Genomic DNA, 22,090 nt, shown 5'->3' on the forward strand with positions numbered 1-22,090 from the left:
AATCCCTGCAGCCTGCTACACTGAAGCCATACCCTCTTCCTGCAGCCTGCTACACTGAAGCCATACCCTCTTCCTGCAGCCTGTTACACTGAGGTCACACCCTCCCCCTGCAGCCCCTGAAGTCACATCCTCCCCGTGCAGCCACAGAGACCACACCCTCTTCCGGCAGCCTGCTACACTGAGGTCGGTCCACTACACATACAGCCATAACCAAGTGGTGGTGACTCATTTAGTCCAGTACAGTAAGGGCTTACCCCAAGTATGTGTGTGTGTGAGACCGTACAGTGATAAATCACACAATAACACAGCAGACAGGGCTTACCCAAACAAACATCTCATCACTGTCCTGGAATTCAGACCAAAACATAAAAAGATAACGACAAATATCCAAATAAGTTCTTCCTGACAGAACTAGCTTGTGATGGCGCAAGCAATGTGAGGATTATCATCTCTTGTAGATTCTTAATTTTATGTTGCACAGCGGCTTGCAACATTTTGCTGCTAAGTGCCCTGTGAACTAATGTCTGTCGTGCTAAAATGTGACACTGCCCTCTGTGTAATGAGTTAGACACCTGTGTGTGTATATGTGTCACTATATTCTCTATTTAATCATCTGGTCTTGCATGTCTAGGTGATGACATTCATGTAGGAGTTCACAATTATTGATTGGCGACCATTCGATGCAAATCCATATGATGTGTGCCCCAGACTAAGTACATCTGCAGGGTCAAATTATGGTGCATGAGTTGGCCTTGATGTTGCATGGGTTGATTAAATGAATCAATGTCGTTTTAGTTATATAATGTATAGATAGCATGTAATACAATCAATGATACTGAACAGAATGTACAACTCAAAATATGTTGTCTGGAACCACTGTCTGAAGGACAGGATAGAGAATATTTGAATATGTTATGTTTGCACTAAAATAAATTATCTTTGCAACTTGTTTAACAGAGCTTGAAACTTTCACCCACTGCTGAGGAAATGCTAATTACTTGAAGTGAAACAATGGAACTTCTAGTTTTTTAATTCATTTTTGTCTTGGCTTAGTGGAAAAAAACGCTATAAGAAGTTAACTCCATTTCCAATTGCTCTGTCTCTGTCCTTAGCTGTCTGTCCCAGACACCTATTAGTATGCAGACAGATGAACAGTTGGGATTAACCGAAAAAACTTAGACTGTGTCTGAAAAACTTCACAAAGCCGTCTGCAAAACAGAAACTTTAAATCTGTTCTCACTTTTATCCGGTGAGGGTCTGGCTAGACTCTAATCTTCTTTAAAAAGTCTCCTTTTCCCATTCCATTACACCTGGACATTAGCACACTATTTCCCGGAAAAGTTATTAATTTATTTATTTTAAAACGGAGAAGAAACACGCATCAATAAAATCACTTAGATTTCGGACAAACCTCAGCTACATACAATATACAATACGTTGTATTTGCAACCATGAAGAAACTATAAATTATAATGCCTTAATGTTACATTATTAACATATAGTGTTGGTTCAAAAAGTATGGTTAAGCCTAACATGGATAAAATAATAGTCATTCTAAATGCTACGTTTGGTAGGTGTCCTGTGGTTGTCATGAGTTGTGGTGTGTTGTAGCTCACATCAACATTTACGCCTAAAATCTTCCTTACATCATTAAATAAACAACTAGATGTCGATGTGGCCCCACTACAGTGCAGCCTTGTTACAAAACTATTGAAACTCGATCCAACATTGGGTCGACTTGACCCAACTAACTGTCCATGTTGTACTAAACATTGTTTGCTCAACGAATGGCCCTAATGATTGAGAAGAAGCAGCATTCCTTTAAATCTTTCATCTCTTCATTAGGAGAAGCTCATTAGATATGAGAGCAATGAGGCATGCATACTCACTCATATGGGACGCGTTGGCCCGTATTCACAAAATGTCTCAGAGTATGATCCGTGCTGATCTTGGATCAGTTTGGCATTTCAGATTGTAAGTATATAAACATTGGGGGAGCTGATGCCCTGATCCTAGAACAGTGCTCAAGCTTTCAGGTGCTTTGTGAATACGGGCCATTGTGTGCACTTTGGCCCATTGGACACTTTTCTCATTGGTTTATTATATCTGACAAGGACTGAGAGAGTGAGAGAAAAAGAGAAGAGTCCTCTCGAAATGTGAAAAGGAAATGAAAATGAGCTGAGAATGAATACAAGTCTCCTCTCTGACTTTTCTATGATCATGTTTCAAAGACCACTGACCGGGTTTTCTATTAATTGATGAATGTTTTACTCTAGTATGTAGAATTTTGTTTTCAGTCAATTTTCTAATTTAGTCGGTGATGGCATCAAATTGAATGAGAACTTTTCAGCTTCTTTTGATGCAACCCTACAATGGTTCTGTTGGAATGCTGGAGAGTGCTAAGTAGAATGCCTACAAGCACATTGGCACTGCAAACGTTCAGAAAACGTTCCGGGCATCCATTCAGAAATATTTTACAACCAAATACAAAGGGTTGATGTGAAAGAGATTGCTCATACTAGCACCAGCACTTCAATGAGGAAAAACATTTGAGTTCAAGTCTAATATACTCACTCCTCTTCAAGACATCCTTTGATATCTATTTTCCTCAAACTAAAATGTGTTGTTTTAGCCTGGGAACTTGCCAATGGTCAGGGTTAGACTGCTACATTATGCCGTGGCCTAAAGAATTGTCAACCACTGCCGTTAAATAGTGTTCATGTGGTGTTCCTCTGTGACTGTACATTTTAAGACTTAGTCTGCGCTACCCAAATCCTGGTCCGTGGTCTGCTTGGTCTGTGGTGGCTGTTTCAGTGATCTAGTGGATTACTTTAGGGAACGGGAGACACAAAACACGTCAATATCTCCCCAGTGTCTGGTTCTATTTTCAGAGTGAGTGGTACTGTGCTGTTTCAATCTCAATAGGTCCTCAGTGTTGCTTCATTCTATTTTGGGGGTGAATGAGTGGTACTGTACACTGCAATGTGCTGTGCCGTTCTCCCAACTCCCTGCGGGGATCTGCTGTGATTGACCAGTTAACTGTGTGGCGTGGAGCCGCTGGAGTGGATGTTCAGCATCGTGCAACTGTACCCTTCGGGCACCTCAGAGGGGAACAGCGGGGCTGCTGAATGCAGCCCAAACCAACAGCCCTGACAAGCCACACCTGCAGTACATCAGGGTTGGTCGGGGCAGGGATTAAAGGGACTCTCAGACAGGTATGGAGAGGGCAGTCTGGGAATGCTGACCATGGGTTGTGTTCTGTGTGTTCCAGAGAGTGAAGGTGATGCAGACTGAGCCGACTGCCCAGAAGACGGGGTCTCCGGCTCCAGCTACCCTCAGTGACCCCTTGGACATTGCGTGTTTTTGTTTTCCCTTTAGTTTGTGTTGAGCTTTACAATAAACCCCCGAGGGCTTCCCAGCAGGCCTCTTTGTTGCCCACGCCACTACAACTGGTCCTGTTCCAAAGAAATCAGCTCACTCTCTTACGGTTCGACAGAACTCTCAAGGGGACCTCAGCAGGGGGTTTGTCTGTCAGGTTTTGTGTGTCTGTCTCTCTGTAAACAGGAAATAGGAAAAGATTCATACGACACACTGCTGCCGTGTCATCCGGTCCTTGGAGACACTGGTCCCAGAAGGTCCACAGCGGTTCACGGTACTGCATGTAGGCGGTCCATCGAGACACAGGTCCCAGAAGGTCCATAGCGGTTCACGGTACTGCATGTAGGCGGTACTTGGAGACACGGGTCCCAGAAGGTCCACAGCGCTTCACGGTACTGCATGTAGGCGGTCCATCGAGACAAGGGTCCCAGAAGGTCCACAGCGGTTCACGGTACTGCATGTAGGCGGTACTTCGAGCTCCACATCAAGCAATGTCTGACACTGTCAAAAATGTAATGGTCAGCAACACATTTTCCTGTCACTCTCTTAGTCCCGTTCTATTAGCCTCCACTCTTTGACTTCCATCATTCCTCTAGATGTCCTGTTTCTAGTTAAAAACAAGCTTGGCAATCCTTTCAGTTATTTAAGAACTGCTGTACCTGATTTACGATACCAACGGAAATCCCAGTTGAAAACTGTTAATGATAACTGTTAATGATAACCGTTAATGATATGACTTTGTGATCCATAAACATTACTGATGAGTCACTGAATGTTCTCAGTTCAACTTTCCAGGTTTTGCCTTTCGCTGTTACAAGGTCAGGACAGGAGAGAACACCTCACCTCTTATGCCACCATGGGAAATGCTCCCACTCAGCTCAACCTGGGCTCAGACTGTTGCATCAGCATTTCCGTAATGTTGTTATATTAGCAGTCTGTACTCCCAGACGCAGGCAACATTTTCCAAAACAGACCGACGAGGTGCAACCTCTGCACACACAGTGCGATTAGGATCGCATTTACCGCTGCTGAAATATGATTAGATGAGAAAGTCTCGGTTTCTGATTCAAGGCCGGGCAACGAGAGGAGCGGAGAGGATGATCGCTGGCTAGGCTCGTTCCTGTCTACTGAACCCTGGTTTCCCCGGGTACCCACAAACCCACACACACGAGCAAACACACACACCGGGTGCAGACAGGCCGAACACGACGAGCACAGAAGCTGAATCAGCTTTTCTCATGGATGGGGAATGACAACAAGCCAAAGCCGAGCTTCAGTCGATTGGCCACGCAATTTATCCGCTGTGGCTGGGCTGGCTGTATCTGTTTAAATGACTGACACAATCCTGCCCTGCATATGGCGATAAATATATTGGTAGAAGTATATATGTAGTTCTGCAGTAGCAAGAGCAACAGATAACACATCAGCAAATGACGGCTGTGGAAGAAAACACGAAGCCCTGAGGGGAAATAATGACTGACTGACCGACTGTCTGGTTGTGATTGTATCGCTTTAATTGGAGCATATCGTAAAATGCGATGAGGATGTAGAATACTGGTCTGGATTGGCTAGACAGGGAAGGGGGAGTATTATGTAGTATTACACGGGCATATCATTGCGTCCTGTGAGTGAAAATGATGACAAAGAGACAAAAGTTAAAGGGGGAAAAAAGTATTTTAATCTTTGCTCTCCTGCCCTGTTCAAATATCATCATTATAACTATTATGTACATTTAACATTCACATAAAAAATACAAAACTATAAATTTATGACTGAATCTCTATTCAACATAATACAACAAAATAGACTCACAGGGTTTATATTCATCGAGATTTACCGCCAGTGTAAATTTAGAAGCTGCTACCTTCTGAAAAGATTTTTTTGTTTAGGAAAAAACAAGTAGTAAATTTACAGCAGCAGTAAAGCCATTGAAATGTCCCCTAAAGTGTGAAACAACATGCTTACATTTCATATATTGTATGTGATGAACACTGTATTAAATTGCATTTACTTGGCTCAGAGTGTGTGATATCAGTTCCACAATTGACCGCACTGAAAAACGTTGGCAAATAAAAGTGTATCAATGGCACATTATAAAATATGAAAAAAATATACTGTCCACTCAAATATACACAAAATTATTAGATGTTGTATAAAACGTGATACATTGTTTGGAGGCCATTATTATATATGATTCCCTATTATGCAGAAACGCTTGTACATTTCTAAAGGAAAAAGACAATATTGACTCCATACAGATTGGTATGCACTATGGTGGGACCAGAAAGTTTGTTCAACATAAACCGGACAAAGCCATTTTGGGTCAGCTTAAAGTTGTAAACAAAACCAGGAGATTTCGCACAATTGCGTATAGATCCATCAGTGAGCAGGAAAATCAAAAAAACAAACAAATATGGAAAACTGGAAAACAGACACACAACAACAAAGATAGCCAACATTTCACAATGCAGCAACACTGAAAAATGGGAAAAATCCAAGTCCTTGCCCACAACAAGCAGATGTGTACAGCTCAAACTGAGAATGCATTACAGGAGTTTACAGGAGAAGAACACCAATGAGGACAGAGTTGCACCTCAAATAAATAACACACATTCTCTTTGGATAAAAGCAAGAGACAAGGGGCACGCAAAGTAAAACAGACCGACACAGTAAATGTATAAATAATTATAAACAAAATATATAAATACATACAAGTAAACAACAACCAGAAGATTTGAAATATACGATTGCTTGGTACCGGTACTCTTTCTGGACAATAAATAATCCTACGCTTTATGTACAGTATGAACACTAGGCCTATTCTAGAGCTGAACTGAAACACTGTCCAGCTACACTGAGTGTTTCTTATCTGGCCTGTGGTGATGGACGTATTGATTGAGAAAATCCAGGTCTTCTTCTTTTACCACCTTTTCTTCTTCCTCCTCCTCTTCCTCAAGCTTTCCTGTCTGATGACGGATATAGTAGAAGAAGACATGGGGCGATGATCATAACAACAGCAAAGAGCTCAATGACACATTTAGGAACCATCTCAATCGGATCTACTTTAGCCGTCATCTGCATAGCTGTTGTGTTTGAAATGCACTGCAACTGTCAAATCTACAAGCAGCCCAGCCCGGTACAGCCAGCTAGGATTGGACGCACTGGGAGTCACATCAGCCCCGATCCCATGCAGACACTACAGTTGGATTAGGCCGATATAAGACCTTTTATTTTCAATTCAAGTGTCATTATTTCTATAGGCTACGCAGGCCCACACTTTATCATTCTGAACATGAAATGCGAGTGGGACAGGCGTGGCGTTGTGACAGCCACATGAGACACTGCTCACCGATTTGAAAGCTCTAATGCAGTTACACCTCGGACACTGCCAAAACATCAGCTATGCGCGTGTCGACGATTGCCGGTGAACGCTTGACCTGATTGAATCCCGTCCGTAGCTTCTTTGACTTGATTCAGTGACGGAGAGGGTTCTCCTCCAACGGACCAGGCGGGACATTAACCGGGATGATTCTGGTTATGAGGAAAGCTGGGTCCTGGCATATCTGAAATGCTTGGGGGGGGGGGGGGCTTGGCTGGGCAGTGGTATGGGGGTGTCCGTTGACTCAGTTGTTTAAACTTGGTTTAAACCTGAAAATAAAGACAAGGGAAAGAACAGAGCTTATATACTCATCCCCGTAATTCAATGTAATACAACTTAATTTCTCCATTATGAAACTCTGCACAAGATGGGGTGCCGGGAGTAGAGACCTATCACGTTCCTACAAAGGACCACCCTGTTGTTGTGGTATTTGCCCTCAGAAATGATTTATCTGGAAAACCAGCCACAGGCAGATGTAGAAACCCCATCCGAAAAGAAACCCATACAAAACCCAGTCTTCATAATCCACATGCTGAAATAATTTAATCACAGCAACATTACTGTTTTATGTTTACAGAAGAAATACGAGGCAATGTTGTAATTAGAGGTAGGATTCACTGAGACAGATAATCCATGTTGTGTGACCCAATCATGATAGAAGGGTTGAGGGCATTTGGGAATGGCAAGATTTCCTTAATAAAACATTTTTTAATGGTATATTTAATCTATATGGGCACTGTATACCATTCTTAATTCATTTACATGTATTTTACCATTAGGATAACATTGTGCCGCCAGTACAATTAGTAACACCAATTATAATAATTTAGGTAGGTTAACATTTTTAAACACTCCTGAGAGTTTCTGTCATGCGTGATTGAGATAAAGAATGGCCGTCGCGGTCAATTGCAGGATAGACAGGTTGACAAATTTTCTCTGGCTTTTAAAGACTACAGCATGATTTGAGCCCTGTTCTCACCCTTAGAGTAAGGCTTTCAAGACAGGGGTGGTACTAGTTTTTACAGATTCTCAGGGGGCATGCTAGCTACTTTTTTTGAGATTGTGAAACAATGGCTGCTTCTGATGATTCCTTATTACAAGAAGAGCTTGACATTGCTCTGGATTCTGTATATTGTGGTCTGCTTACAACCAGAAAATGCAGATGGCCATTTTCTATCAGTGAAATACAGAAATGCACATTATTTGCATTGCCAGATAAAATTCACAACTTTGCTAGTGCTTATAATATGTTAATATCTTAATATCTAACAGACATGTATGGGTACATATAGCAGCAGTTAAATGAAGGTCCGTATCTTTACTTCCACTAAAAGATAGTCCAAGTTGACCCAGATCTAAATAAATCCCTAATTATAGGGTTGCAATGAAAATGTTTTATGGAACTTGCTTTGAGGTCATGAGTTGAATACCCCTGATACAGGGAATAATACAACATTTGTATGCACAATGATTACACACTCACAGTTGCATGACCCTGAGTGTTTCACCTCCAGGAGGCGCTGCTGAGCGCAGGCGGCCTGCCTCATGGAACACTCGCTGGGGTAGGTGTTGTTGTCACTGGCACACACGCTCTCGCCTGGGCGGCTCTCCGGACACGCCTCTTCACAAAAGGCGCAGCGACCACGGCCAGTCTCTTTATCCCACAGACACCTTTTTGCTCCCCGACACACAATGTCCTCACACGACCTGGCGTCTGGAGAGGAACACAGAGAGCATTAGACCCCATTATGGCCCTCCCTAACAAGTCCAGGCCAGCACCGATCCATTTCTGACTGGCACAGACAACAGGATTCAGCTGACAGTGATAGACCTAGCGCCGTGTCTGTGTGAACTAGAGTAGAACAGAGCTGTCCTTTTTTCTGATTCTATATGGGTCTACGCTAGCATGCTCTGGCAAAGATCTTTGTGTCCAAAAGTTTGGCACTGAAATCTTCAACGTGCGAAAAGAGAATGTATTCGTCGACTTCGCAGGCGACCCTTTGAGTACTTTGGTACTGACCGACGCATTTGCCTTCGTAGGCCACACCAATGGAACGTCCCAGGATGCACGTGGCTCGTCTGAGGTGGCAGGCACTGGCATAAACAACACCGTCGTTCCCGCACAAGCTGTGGTCGGGCGATGTGACCTCGGGACACTGCTGGTTACAGGTCACACAGTAGGCGTTGTTCGCCTGGTCCACGACACAGGACGCGCTACCAGGGCAGCGAACTCCATGACACGTCTCTGCGGATGGAAACAAAGCTTTGAGGCATGACTGACAGGTCAAACATTTACATTACACGCATGCACACACACACCTACCCACACACAACTGAACGTTTCACACAAGTCTCAGGTTACAAGTTTGTTTTCTTGCTGCTGGTTTATCCCAGTTATCTGAGAGTTTTCCTTAGCGTCCTGATTTGTCTTTGCCCATGTGGTGACATTATCCACCTCGTGCTTCCGCCTCTCTGTTTAACCACAGTTGTCTAAACCCAACCATGTCTGTGGCCATCCACCACAGCATATGCTTTGAATCAGGTTAATAAGTCTGTCTATATTAGTTGCTACTTACACACCCTAAAGTCAATTTGGTCCAATTTAGGCACTGAGCCTAATACCGATTCTACATCCTCCAGGGGATGGGTTTGGATAGGATTACATACAGTGGATATAAAATGTCTACACACCCCTGTTAAAATGCCAGGTTCTTGTGATGTAAAAGAATGAGACAAAGATAAATCATGTCAGAACCTTTTTCCACCATTAATCTGACCTATAACGTGAACAATTCAATTGAAAAACAAACTGAAATCTTAGAGATTTAAAAAAATAAAATAATTTACTCTAAATAACCTGGTTGCACAAGTGTGCACACAGTTAAACTAATACTTTGTTGAAGGACCTCTTGATTTTATTACAGCACTCAGTCTTTTTGGGAAGGAGTCTAATAGCATGGCACATCTTGATGTGGCAATATTTGCCCACTCTTCTTTGCAAAAGCGCTCCAAATTTGTCAGATTGCGAGGAGATCATCCTGTGCACAGCCCTCTTCAGATCACCCCACAGATGTTCAATTGGATTCAGGTCTGGGTTCTGGCTGGGCCATTCCAAAACATTAATCTTCTTCTGGTGAAGCCATGCTTTTGTGGATTTGGATGTGTGCTTTGGGTTGTTGTCTTGCTAAAAGGTGAACTTCATCTTCAGCTTTCTAATTGACGTCTTAAGGTTTTGTGCCAGAATTGCCAGGTATTTGGAACTGTTCATAATTCCCTCCACCCTGACTAAGGCCCCAGTTCCAGCTGAAGAAAAACAGCCTCAAAGTATGATGCTGCCACCACCATGCTTCACTGTGGGTATGGTGTTCTTTAGGTGATGTGCAGTGTTGTTTTTGGGCCAAACATACCTTTTGGAATTATGGCCAAAAAGTTCAACCTTGGTTTCATCAGACCATAAAATATTTTACCATGTGCTTTTGGGGGACTTGATGTTGGTTTTTGCAAAATTCAGCCGGGCTAGGCTGTTTTTCTTTGTAAGAAAAGGCTTCCGTCTTTCATTCATATGAAGAATACGGGAGATTGTTGTCACATGTAGCACACAGCCAGTACCTGCCAGAAATTCCTGCAGTTCCTTTAATGTTGCTGTAGGCCTCTTGGAAGCCTCCCTGACCATTTTTCTTCCTGTCATTTCATCAATTTTGGAGGGACGTCCAGTTCTTGGTAATGTCTCTGTTGTGCCATATTGTCTCCACTTGATGATGACTGTCTTCACTGGTATATCTGTCTTCACTGGTATGCCAATCCCAAATGCCATCACATGGTATATCTAATGCTTTGGAAATTATTTTGTACCCTTCTCCTGACTGATATCTTTAAACAATAAGATCCCTCTGATGCTCTGGAAGCTCTCTGCGGACCATGGCTTTCGCTCTGTGATGCAACTAAGAAAATGTCAGGATAATCCTACAAGAACAGCTGACCTTTACTTGTGATTAATCAGAATCACTTTAAATGATGGCAGGTGTGTAATGACTACTATTTAACATGAGTTTGAATGTGATTGGTTAATTCTGAACACAGCCACATCCCCAGTTATAAGAGGGTGTGCACACTTATGCAACCAGGTTATTGTAAGGTTTTTCAGTTTTCCCCCTCAAAGATTTCAGTTTGTTTTTCAATTGAATTGTTCACATTATAGGTCACATTAAAAGTGGAAAAAGTTCTGACATGATTTATCTTTGTCTCATTCTTTTACATCATAAAAAACCTGGCATTTTTACCGTGGTGTGTAGATTTTTTATATCCACTGTACATAGAAATAGAATAAATGGAACTGACAAATAATTCACCTGAATGAGTATTCCTGTTATAGTCATTGTATTTCTACACCGCCCCATTCATAGGTGTAATCCAAGTGGATAACCTTTGAAAAATCTACTTCAAGTAATAGACGAGCAAACGTATAAATATAGCCTGGCACTGTCTCAGATGTCAAACAATTGTTTCTGAAATATTACAGATGTGAAAGACTGGAATTTAAAACTAAACCTGGCAAAGATTCTGACTGAAAGTGAAAGCATGTCCTCAATTGACCCATGTACACAAACTGTGTAATTTAACTAGCCAGGTTGCAAAATTCATGAAATGTTCACAATAACTTCCCAAAACCTGGAAGGAGTAAAAAGAGAGGGAATACTCCAACATGGATTTCTGGAAAACATGGTAATTTGGCTAGTTTTCTGGAATTGTTCTACTCTATTCCAGAGGGGAACTTACTGCGACACCGTCCATGGTACTGGACCTCGAGATCGGGGTGGTTCCTGCATCGGGCCCTGAGCATAGTACACTCGTCCCGGTAGGACTTCCCATCAGACCCACAGACAGACCCCCGCCCTGTGATATTGGAGCAGTCAGGAGCACACACGCATCGTGGCTTGTTCCTCTTGTTCATCTTGCATCTCTTCCCAGGACCACATTCGACGCTGTCACATGTTTCTGAAATGGTTAGATGGATGGACGTGTGAATGGACCAATTAAAGTGTTATACATAATGGGTCCAGTTGATGCAAGAACAAAGTTTTTTTGAAAAACAACTATACCATGTGACAAGTAATTTGTTACATGCTGAACATCATAATGTGTTGGAGTTTGGGGGCATTTTAGAATTTTTCTGGAGATCTACCATGAAGGCAGAAATTATGTGTTTGGTTGACAATGATAAGGGCCGGGCTTACGTTTGAAAGAAGAAATTAATTCAAAGCAACTAGTTAGTGTTTTAGGTATTCTGTTTAATACGACCTATAATGAAATGCAATATGAGAGAAATTGTTTTGCTAATTCTGTTAAAAATCTGCTTTTCTCTTCCGAAATAGTGTGGCGTACCCCCAAAAAAGAATAGTTGATCACAAATATTCATGCAAGTAGTCCGCTGATTGGCCAGCTAAATCTCTAAAAAAGAGGATGACATCATTTTTAATGTGTATATACTTTTTTTTCTTTATTCTTTCCTTGTCTTTTATTATTCATTCTTTGCTGCACATGGCTATATTTGAACAGCTTAAATTAATCTTCACTGGGCATTTAATAAAAAGTTTGAGGTTAAGGTTATGGTAAATGTAAGGATAAAGGTTTGGGTAGAGACGTACCAAAGATCCCGTATAGTAGCCTACTTATCTCTAGTGCATGCAGACCATTAAAATCTAAGTTTCGCCCTCATTATTGAGCAAACCATTCTCAAGACGAAAAACGCTTACCTGTATATTTGTGTAAGAGGTTTCACCAGGTTCCTGAACAATTATGCATTCGCAATTACGTTATTATTTTTGACTATCCACTTTAACTAACCTTTACAAGGTATGCAATTAGGTGCGCCTCCATTGAAGATCATCCACCGGAACAGCGTGCTGTTGGGGACATCTTCCTCAGTCCATGCCGTGCCCAGATGGCCACTCCGGCAACAATCCTCCCGGCTCATCCCGGACATATAGAGCACCTGGCACCTGCCATTCTTTCCCTGCTGCAACCAGCAGTTACCGGCTGGAGACACACGGTCATGTACAATTATCGTGTCACATGGGCAGTAGGCACGAGAATAACGGTAGACTTTTTTGAGCATGCTAAATGTTAAACAATACCACATTTTCAAAATAGCAACCAGTGGGCATATCAACTTACACTATTGTTTTAGAACAAAGTTCCACATTATATTCTATGCCAAATGCGATGAATTGCGTAAAATACAATAAATCCCAACGCAGCGGGATTTCACCAGAGGACTCACAGGAGGAGCCGCGCTTTGGCTACTCACTCCTTGGGACGCACAAGTCCATCTGTCTCAGCTCAGATCGCATGATATTGACCCACTTGTAAAGGCTGGCTACACTATGAACTCACATTAGTCTACAGACTATGCGTTAATAAAATGGTTAGTACATACTGGTTAATACAGTACTTTCAGACTACCCATGCGTCATTCTTATCGCATTTAAAAAAAACGTAATTTTAGAAACAATCATGAACCATTCAAGAACAATTAGGCATGTGATCGTATGATGTATTTGAAGACAGGCCTACAGCTTTTTACAGGTTTTCTAAAAAAAATATATATATATTCTGAAAGGGAAAAGTTGAAAGTACCATCTGAATCCAATCCTGAAAAAAAACGCGAAAATGTAACGTTAGTTACATACTCCATAGTCGCCTGTCTTTCCGTTTTGACAGATAGGTCAAAAGCTTTTCTGTACCTCACTAGAAGTTTCCCATCCACTGATGCGCCAATTACAAATGTTGCCTTCAACTTGACCTTAAAAGTTATGCTATTCCCATAGCATACTCACCTTGGACTTTGTGGTCCTCCATGAAGTGAGTAAACCACATGAAAAGCGCAATCACGCCTTGGCGGAGCTGCGGTGTTTGTAGCATCCTAAACATGGGGACGAAAAGCGGACTAGCGTGAGTAGACGCGCAGCGGAGAAGTTGAGTGCGCACGCGATGCCAACCTTCAGTGACTGTCAAACTGTCCGACTCCGTCTCTCTTTTAAATCTTTAAGGGGGTCTCTAGCAAAATATCTGAAGTGGGCGGTCTTCAGATTGGTCTAGGGTGGAGAGAGATAGATATTTTTGTTTAATAGTTTCCCCTTCATCAGGTAGCGTGCATAGGTTTACCAATAGTAAATGTGTAATAAAGAATGCGTTGAGGGCAGGAGTTTTTAAGGTGCTTCTGCGTAAAGATTTTGGCAAGGCCACAGTGTTGACGACGCGGCAGGTTGCCATCCTTTTTCATCCCGTTACCACAAAATAACAAAAAAGCTTTCCAGGACACACATTCATGGAGTTTTGGAAATGTAAAACTTAAAACAATAATAGTATCATTCAATGTCATTAGTGAAATTAATCGTTATATTATTATAACAAAGTTAATTGTCACTTTTTTTTTATTTATGTAAAATTCAACAGCAAACATACCATTAGTAAAGCTATTATATATTATTTTAGTTTTTAAGAATAGTTTTTCACTCATTATTGCTATTGTTTTTATAATAGTAATACTTATTACTGCTATTATTATTGTTATTGTTATGACGGATCATCTGCAATGCACCCAGTGAAACAAATGGGATCCGCAGATCATAGGTTGAGCATCATTAAATTAGAGGACAACTTTCAGATTTTATTCAAACTTCATACATTTTTGGCTATCAATCTCACTAACGGTACAGCTAGTAAAACGACCTGTTTTTTAACTTGTAAAGCACAAATTGCTTCCTCAAATGTAGCTGTTTTGTTTCAGTAGTTTTTCTATTGTATAGTCTACATTTAGTTCCCATATAGGCTACACCTTACTTTTTCCTTGGCAAACAAATGTATATTTTCGAGTGATTCATTTTCACCCAATAAATACAAAAATAATAACTGGTATAGTAGCCCTAGGCTACACCCAAGCAAAGGCAATGGGTACAGGTATACCTTTTTTTTTTTTTTTGCGTAATCGTTTTGGTCCATTGCTGTGCGGATACCACAGATAGCATACTAACAGACGATAATAATAGCCGTTGAAATACCTCCATTCCAATAATAGATCGGACAGTTGTTAGGCCCTAGCTTTCTGGGGTCAAAAATAAATATAGGCTGTCCAGTCCCGTCTACAAAGAGGCTTTTGAAAGATAAACATGATTCATTAGACAACACTTAGCTGAACGTGTGGATAGTATAAGGGATTTTCCCCATATCTTACAACGTTTTACAATTCAGTTGTGCCACCGCTTAATCGGTAGACTATACTTTCGGCCTCGTCCTTTGAAGGTGCAATGTCTACCACTTGTGTGTAACGCCTTTTCTCTGATATGGTGACATCGTGTGCCCTCAATCGGTAGACACCCAGAAGTACAACACACCTGGTAAAGTTCCTTAGTGCTGGTGTCACCAATGTGGGGGTAGGGGGCGCAGTGATTATTGAAAATGATGAAATCTGCTGTTTTATTTATTTATTTAGCAATTTAACACATTTTGGTCATCGTCCAAAATATCCCAGATGACTGTACTGCACATTAGATTATTTTTTTATTTTATTGATTTATTTGGGTCTTGCCTAGCCAACATTAATGTGTTATGGGGACATCTGGCGGTCTGTTGGTTAGGTAAGAATTCAGTAAGTGAAGTGAATGTACACGCCTTCTGTTTTCCTCCATACCAGTCAGCTGACTGAAATGAGAAATGAGTAGGGAAGTAAATACGCGTGTTGCCTACAGGTCGGAGATCCAGAAGTAACAGCTGCCTACATTCATTTATCAATGTTGCGGAAACAATTTCATTCATGAATACCGAGGTAAGCGAAAAGAAAACAATCGAAATGCAGAATACAGACAAATGTTTGAAAAGTAATTGTTTTACACTAGTATTAATTTCTACTAGTTATTTTAGTCACTATAGCTGTAATTATGAATTTGGCAAGATGCTTTTGGAAACCGGACTTTGATCTGCCAGTGTCTTCTGTCAAAGCCGCCTTCCAAGCCTGCAACCGATGTGTATTTCACCATTAATAGGTGACAGTGTTGTACTTCGCAAAAAGTGCTGAGCTGACGGGAATCAAATCGGAGACGATCAGGGTTCCCTCGGAACTGACGACACTCGACCTCTGGCTAGACCTTGTCAGCAGACACCCCAGGTTAATAAGAAAAATATGTGTTGAACTCGAATATTTCTTTGTCATGTAACTAATTGCTTAATATAATGTATTGTCTTTATTCCCTAGACTGTCGACTGTGCGTGAATCTGTAGTTTTGGCGGTGCGTCAGGAATACGTGGCCGTTGGGGAACTGCGTGTTAGCTTGCGGGAAGGTGACGAGGTTGCTGTCATTCCACCTCTTAGTGGAGGATAACCAGAATTAATTCAGGTGAGACATTATTCAACATTACCTCCCCTAATCATGGAAGAGAAAAATCATATTGCTTTTGTAATGTCACTCTGTAGGCAGTTTGAGTTACCTTTCCTCTTTTCTTCCCCCACAAGTAAATTAGACTTCTTTTTCATCTCTGAATTTCACTTTAATATACTATATAAAGACTGCTTCTTTCAAATTCATAAACAATTATTATTGTCTTACCCAGAGATGGCTGAGAAGGACCCCACTGACCTGGTTGAATTGACCCATGACAAACTGTCTGTAGAGGCAGTATCAGAATTGGTCACCTGCCCATCATGTGGAGCCATCTCCATTTTCATAGGTAGGTGGTGACCAAACACTGATCTCCTTGTTCAGACACATTCTATAGCCAGTTGGTGAGGTAAACCATCCGGTCCAGGCCCCGTCTGCCTCCAGAACAGCCTGAATTCTTCAGGTCATGAATTCCACAGGGTTACTGGTCCATGCTGACGTGATGTCATTGCATTCTTGGGACCATTCTGTCCTGGAACCAACCCGAGGAACAATGTTCAGATGTTCTTTTTAAGCTGATGGCAGTGAAAAACTGTGCGGTTGTCAACTGTAATAGTCCATTGGTGACAGGGACTGACGAGTATCATTTTCCAAGATGCTGTTCTGTTCACCGCCATTACACAGCATCGTGATTATTCTTATGACCTCACCTGTCTGTGGGCAGCCTGTTATCTTGTACAATTCTTTCCATTTTTCTTCCATCACTCTTGTCAATAAGATAGTGCCCACAGGATGGTTGCTAACTGGATCTTTTTTTATTTTTTTTTGTAAACCCTACACGCTGCTGTGTGAGAAAAGACCAGAAGGGCAGCTGTTTTTGACATACTGGAAATGTTGATCATGCTAGACTTAAAGTCACTTGGGCTGCTCGCTTTGCCCATTCTGGCGTTTGGTCAAGCAGTATCTGAATGCCTTGATCCTGGACGCCTTGATCCTGGACGCCTTGATCCTGGCCGCCTTGTTGCTTGCCGCCTTGTTGCTTGCCGCCTTGTTGCTTGCCGCCTTGTTGCTTGCCGCCTTGTTGCTTGCCACACTCACTATCTGTGAATGGGGTAGTGTACCTAATAGTGCCAATGAGTCTTGGGGGTAGAAACTGAATGACAAACCATTTTACAAACTCATTGAAGATATATGGGTTATTTCTGTTCAGAAGGACATTATGTAATGTTGGTTGAGTGACTTTTAATATAACATGGAATAGAGTTGGTTGGCCGATTGCTTAGACAAATCGCTGATTACTTCTTTCAGGGACAACAAGGGACAGTTTTGAGGAGAAGAAGGTAGTTCAGCTGGAGTATGAAGCCTACGTCCCCATGGCCCAATCAGAACTCAAGAAGATATACGCAGACATCAGGGCAAGATGGCCGACTATCAGGCACATCTGTGTTCATCATCGACTAGGGTGAGCTTCAAACTGTCACTGTTTCATTCCTGTTGAATTGACAGACTGGCTGCTTGATTGACTTACTGCGTGTCTAATTACCCAATTAACTACCTAGTTACCTGACCGACAAGCGTGATTTACCGACTAACTACCTGAATGATTGAATTACTGACTGACACTACGGGTAGACAACTGTAGACCTGTAAGTGAGATTTCTTCTCCGGTTTTCCAGGGTGGTGCCAGTGACGGATGCTAGTGTGATCATCGGGATCTCGTCTCCTCACAGAAGGGATTCTCTGGAAGCTGTGCAGTACTGTATAGACAAGCTGAAAGCCACCGTGCCAATATGGAAGAAGGTAAAAAATGAATCCTGATCATTTAGTCAGGAATGATGTAACGTAAAATGTTGTAGTCGTTTCAAGATGTTATTTAGCATACACCTACACAGATACAGGAAATAGATGCCTCACTTAAATAGAAAACTGACTCAATCCCTACTTGGTCTCATTTGTTTCACCAAATGAACACCTGGGCTGTTCATTCAGGTTTTATGGTCAGGTGGCTCATTGTTAGTTACTAAAGTTATTAAAGGGATTACAGTGTTAATCTGAAAATAATGACAGATACAACTAAGCACTTAACATCCTATCATACTCTGTGGCATGTATAAAAATGCTGAGCAGGCCTAGTTTTGACCTTGATTTTGGATCAAGATGGCAAGAGAAAATTAACTAAGTGACTTTAAAAGATGATTCATTATTGAGTTTTCCAGGATGACAATGTCCCCAAATTCTCAGGGCTTGAGGGGTCACTGAATGATTTGATGAGTATGAAATCAATCTCTCGAGTTGGGAAGCATAAAAGATTGTGAATCAGTGTCCTGTGTTTGGTGCTAATGAAAGTGACAACGGGTGCACTGCAGAGGCAACAGCAAGACAACCCCTGAAAAGGAAATGGTTTTGCAGGTGGTGGCCACAGACAGTGTCTCTCTCCTTATCCTTCCTGACTGATTCTTCTCTAGTTTAGCATTTTGCTAGTGTCCTTGTCACTACTGGTAGCATGAGGCGGTACCTGTAGCCCATTCAGGTTGCACAGGTAGTCCAGCTCCTCCAGGATGGCACATCCATACGTGCCGTTGCAAGAAGGTTTGCTGTATCTCACAGTACAGTCTCAAGAGCATGCAGGAGATACCAGGAGACGGGCTGTTACACAAGGAGAGTTGAACAGGGCCGTAGAAGGGCATCAACCCAGCAGCAGGACGAGTATTTGCTCCATTGTGCGAGAAGGAACAGTCACTGCCAGAGCCCTACATAATGTCCTCCAGCGGGCTACTGGTGTGCATTTTTCTGATCAAACTGTCAGAAACAGACTCCATGAGGGTGGAATAAGGGCCCGACATCCTCTAGTGGGACTTGTGCTCACTGCCCAGCACTGTGCAGTTTGGTTGGCATTTTCCAGAGAACAGCAGAATTGGCAGGTCTGCCATTGGTGCCCTGTTCTCTTGACAGAGCAGGTTCACACTGAGCACACGATAGACCTGAAAGAGTCTGCCATGGTGAATGTTATGCTGCCTGCAACATCATCCAGCATGACCTGTTTGGCGGTTGGTCAGTGATGGTCTGGGGAGGCATATCCTTGGAGGGGCTCACAGACCATGTGCTAGCCAACGGTACCCTGACTGTTCTTACGTACCAGGATGAAATCCTCAGACACATTGTCAGACCTTACGTTGGTGCAGTGGGCCCTGGGTTCCTCCTGGTGCAGGACAATGCCTGGCCTCATGTGGCCAGTGTGTAGGCACTTTCTGGATGACAAAGGTATTGATTCCATTGACTGGCCCTCACATTCCCCAGACCTGAAACCAATTGAGACCCTCTGGGACGTTATGTATCAGTGCATCCGACGCCACCAAGCAGCGCCACAGACCATCCAGGAGCTCACTGATGCCCTGATCCAGGTCTGGGTGGAGATTCTCCAGGACACCATCTGCCATCTCATCAGGAGCATGCCCAGACGTTGTCAGGAGTGCATACAGGCATGTGGGCGCCATACACACTACTGAGTCACATTGCGAGTTGCTGTGATAACATTCTTGCAAGTTGGAACAGCCAGTGATTTCAATTGTTCACTTTGATTTTCGGTGCGAGTTTGAATCCAGCCCTCAATCGGCTGGTGATTTTGGTTTCCATTGACTCTTCTTACATAATTTTGTTCTCAACAAATGACACAATGTACAGTAAAGATTTTTATCTTTAATATATTTCCTTCACAAAGACCCGATGTGTGATTTAAGTGTAGCTTTAATTATTTTGAGCAGTGTAGTTTACCTACCCTCAGGCCTTAGTTCACCCACAATAATGAATGAGGGAATATCTTTTGGAAGAATTGTGTTCCATCCCCCGCGTCTTTAAAGGTTTACAAAATATTCATGTCAATTAGTGTTAAGGACGTCACAAGACATAGGTTAAAAAGTTGTGAACTTAGACAGCAAAAGAAGTCATTGTGAAGTCACTCAAGTCACAAGACTCTAGAGGCTGTTTGAGATGATACGGTTTGTATTAGTGCTTTAGTTCAACTGAAAGCATATACCAGAGAATGTTTTGTGTCTTTGTCAGGAGGTGTATGAAGAGGAGTCCTGTTGGAAAGAGAACATGGAGTGCCAGTGGACAGGACAAAGTTAAACTTTAACCTCAACCGGACGTTTTCTAAGACATCTTCAGTGACACACACACAAAATCAGTATTTGATGTTGCCCATAACAATTCAAAAATAAAAGGCATTTATTTCTTTATGTACGTAAAGATTTAATGAAATTAAATTCCCAATCAACATATTTACAACACTTTTTAAAATCAAAGCCAGTGAACAATAAATGTCATTATGCAAAAGTTATGCAATACATTTTTTCTGTGAAAGACGTGGTATGCCTATGTACCCCAAAACACTTGAAAAAAATCAGTGCATTGTTTATTTCTTTCAAACATTACCTCAGAGTTTTGTCTATGCTTCTCTTCATCTCATACAAAAGCTGCACAGACATAAATAAACTCTAACATTGCATTTACACTGTAGGGCAGGCAGCTCCAGTCTTGTTGAGCCTAAACACTTTTTCACTTCCTGCTGGTGAATGTCTCAGGTCTCATGCCCTCTGATCAGAAGGCCATAATGAATTCCAGATGTATGTTGGCCCTCTAGGTTGACTGGCCCGGATGTTCCATTGAGCAAATAGTTTTTTGAACAATATACATTTAATATTCAAATCACACAATAAATATACAAGGTTTTCACACATTCAATAACTTTGCCTTTGATTTCACCAAATTCTTTACAAATAGATCTGAATACAGTGTATATTCTACAGACAGTGTCTTCACAGTGGGCTAAATATAGCGTTTTTCAATTATTACAGCATTTTCCGTCTAAAACCGCAAACAAGACCCTAAGAGGAAGTGTGTCAATGATACTAGGGAAGATGTGTTGTTGCTATAATCTTTTCACTAAAATAAAAAAATAAATACTAAAAACATTTCAGACAATCAGCAGAAGCGCCAGAGGGACTGAACAGGAGCCATTGAGGTTAATAGCCTTGCTCAAGGACAAAACCTTTTCGGTTACTGCAGTCCTAACCTTTCGCCCCAAAGTGTAACTTTCACGAATAAATAAAGATACCTCAGCATGAATATAATGCCCAAACCCCTTCCACTGAAAAGCGAAGCGCTGAAAATGTTATATGCCAGCATATGATGACCCTGCTGGTTTTCATAATCTCTTTAGCGTAAACTATTGTCCATATCCATTAGAACAGCTATTTACAATGTACTACTGTGCTTTCCAATCAAATATACAGTACTGTCCATAGATGCGACAAATACCCATTACCCAAGCTTCTTACCCAACAATTGGCCTTTTCCTTGAAGGCATAATTGCTGTGAATGTATAGAAAAACAAACCCACGTACCGATTCGTTAAGTAACAAGGCACAGCAGATGGAGTATCCAACGGATTATCTAAAATGGGGGACAGGACGGGGTCTGTGTCTGGATGCGTTTGATGTTTGTGTTTCCTCTACTCGTTAAAGCTGTTGCCCTGAGTCACACCACCACCCGAATCCCACTGCACTCAAACACGCTCATACAATGTGTTTACGATTCACTGAAAACACTCCTCCGCAAAGCGAATCACGGTGGAGCCACCAGCAGGACCTGACAGCTCTTTCCAATAACGTGTCCTCAAATGTCGCTTCGGTTATGTACAATTGAAGTTGGTTCAGTTGCTGTTGGTATGCAGTTGTGGTCTTGGGTTGTTGTGTGTTCTTAAGCTGTAGGCGCCACAGTAGTTTGCCAAAACGGCTTCTTTCCCCGCAACCGGTTCTTATGCTGCTGCATTCTCCTGAAGTCCTTGGGTCTCTGGTCCCTCTTCCTCCTCTGGGTTCTTCATCAGCTGTTGGTACTTTCTGTTGAAGAAGCCCAACTGGGGAGGAGAGAAAGAGACAGGACAGGGGGAACAGATGTAAGA

The 22,090-nt window shown here is 42.0% G+C and overlaps 3 protein-coding genes across 8 annotated transcripts in view; 1 reads left to right on the forward strand and 2 right to left on the reverse strand.

Annotated features, from left to right (window-relative positions):
* Positions 1-5,033: 5,033 nt before the first annotated feature.
* On the reverse strand, positions 5,034-13,847 carry fstb (follistatin b). 2 transcript variants are annotated; one of them, XM_034297178.1, is made up of 7 exons: positions 13,594-13,847; positions 13,394-13,408; positions 12,602-12,793; positions 11,534-11,752; positions 8,778-9,002; positions 8,241-8,471; positions 5,034-7,026 (listed from the first exon to the last, which is right to left on the reverse strand). In XM_034297178.1, the coding sequence occupies exons 1-7, from the start codon at positions 13,685-13,687 to the stop codon at positions 7,010-7,012; spliced, it is 993 nt and encodes a 330-aa protein (XP_034153069.1). In that variant the 5' UTR covers positions 13,688-13,847; the 3' UTR covers positions 5,034-7,009. The 2 variants fall into 2 exon arrangements, with proteins under 2 accessions (XP_034153069.1, XP_010875964.1); XM_010877662.5 differs by lacking the exon at positions 13,394-13,408 and having other exon boundaries at positions 13,594-13,844.
* Positions 13,848-15,475: 1,628 nt separating this feature from the next.
* mocs2 (molybdenum cofactor synthesis 2) lies at positions 15,476-20,459 on the forward strand. The gene is given in 7 exon segments (NM_001310975.1): positions 15,476-15,581; positions 15,799-15,920; positions 16,008-16,149; positions 16,364-16,480; positions 17,440-17,593; positions 17,808-17,931; positions 20,191-20,459. Coding segments are annotated over 4 exon segments (459 nt in total). The 5' UTR covers positions 15,476-15,581; positions 15,799-15,920; positions 16,008-16,149; positions 16,364-16,365; the 3' UTR covers positions 20,257-20,459.
* itga2.2 (integrin, alpha 2 (CD49B, alpha 2 subunit of VLA-2 receptor), tandem duplicate 2) overlaps positions 20,327-22,090 on the reverse strand; it is a 37,593-nt gene continuing 35,829 nt past the window's right edge. For all 5 annotated transcript variants that reach the window (XM_034297035.1, XM_010877661.4, XM_029125101.2 and 2 more), the window contains one exon: positions 20,327-22,045. In XM_034297035.1, coding sequence (XP_034152926.1) covers positions 21,947-22,045 — 99 coding nt within the window. In that variant the 3' untranslated portion in view covers positions 20,327-21,946. The remainder of the gene's footprint in view (positions 22,046-22,090) is intronic.

This window comes from Esox lucius, chromosome 14 (genome assembly GCF_011004845.1).
Source record: "Esox lucius isolate fEsoLuc1 chromosome 14, fEsoLuc1.pri, whole genome shotgun sequence".
In the NCBI taxonomy this organism is placed as follows: Eukaryota; Metazoa; Chordata; class Actinopteri; order Esociformes; family Esocidae; genus Esox; species Esox lucius.

Excerpts from the sequence above, each read along its gene's own strand:
- fstb (XM_034297178.1), bottom strand. The coding sequence starts at position 13,687 with ATGTTTAGGATGCTACAAACACCGCAGCTCCGCCAAGGCGTGATTGCG. Across the intron at positions 11,753-12,601 it reads TAATTGCATACCTTGTAAAG|AAACATGTGACAGCGTCGAA; the intron begins GTTAGTTAAAGT and ends TAACCATTTCAG. Across the intron at positions 9,003-11,533 it reads GTACCATGGACGGTGTCGCA|AGACGTGTCATGGAGTTCGC; the intron begins GTAAGTTCCCCT and ends TTCCATCCGCAG.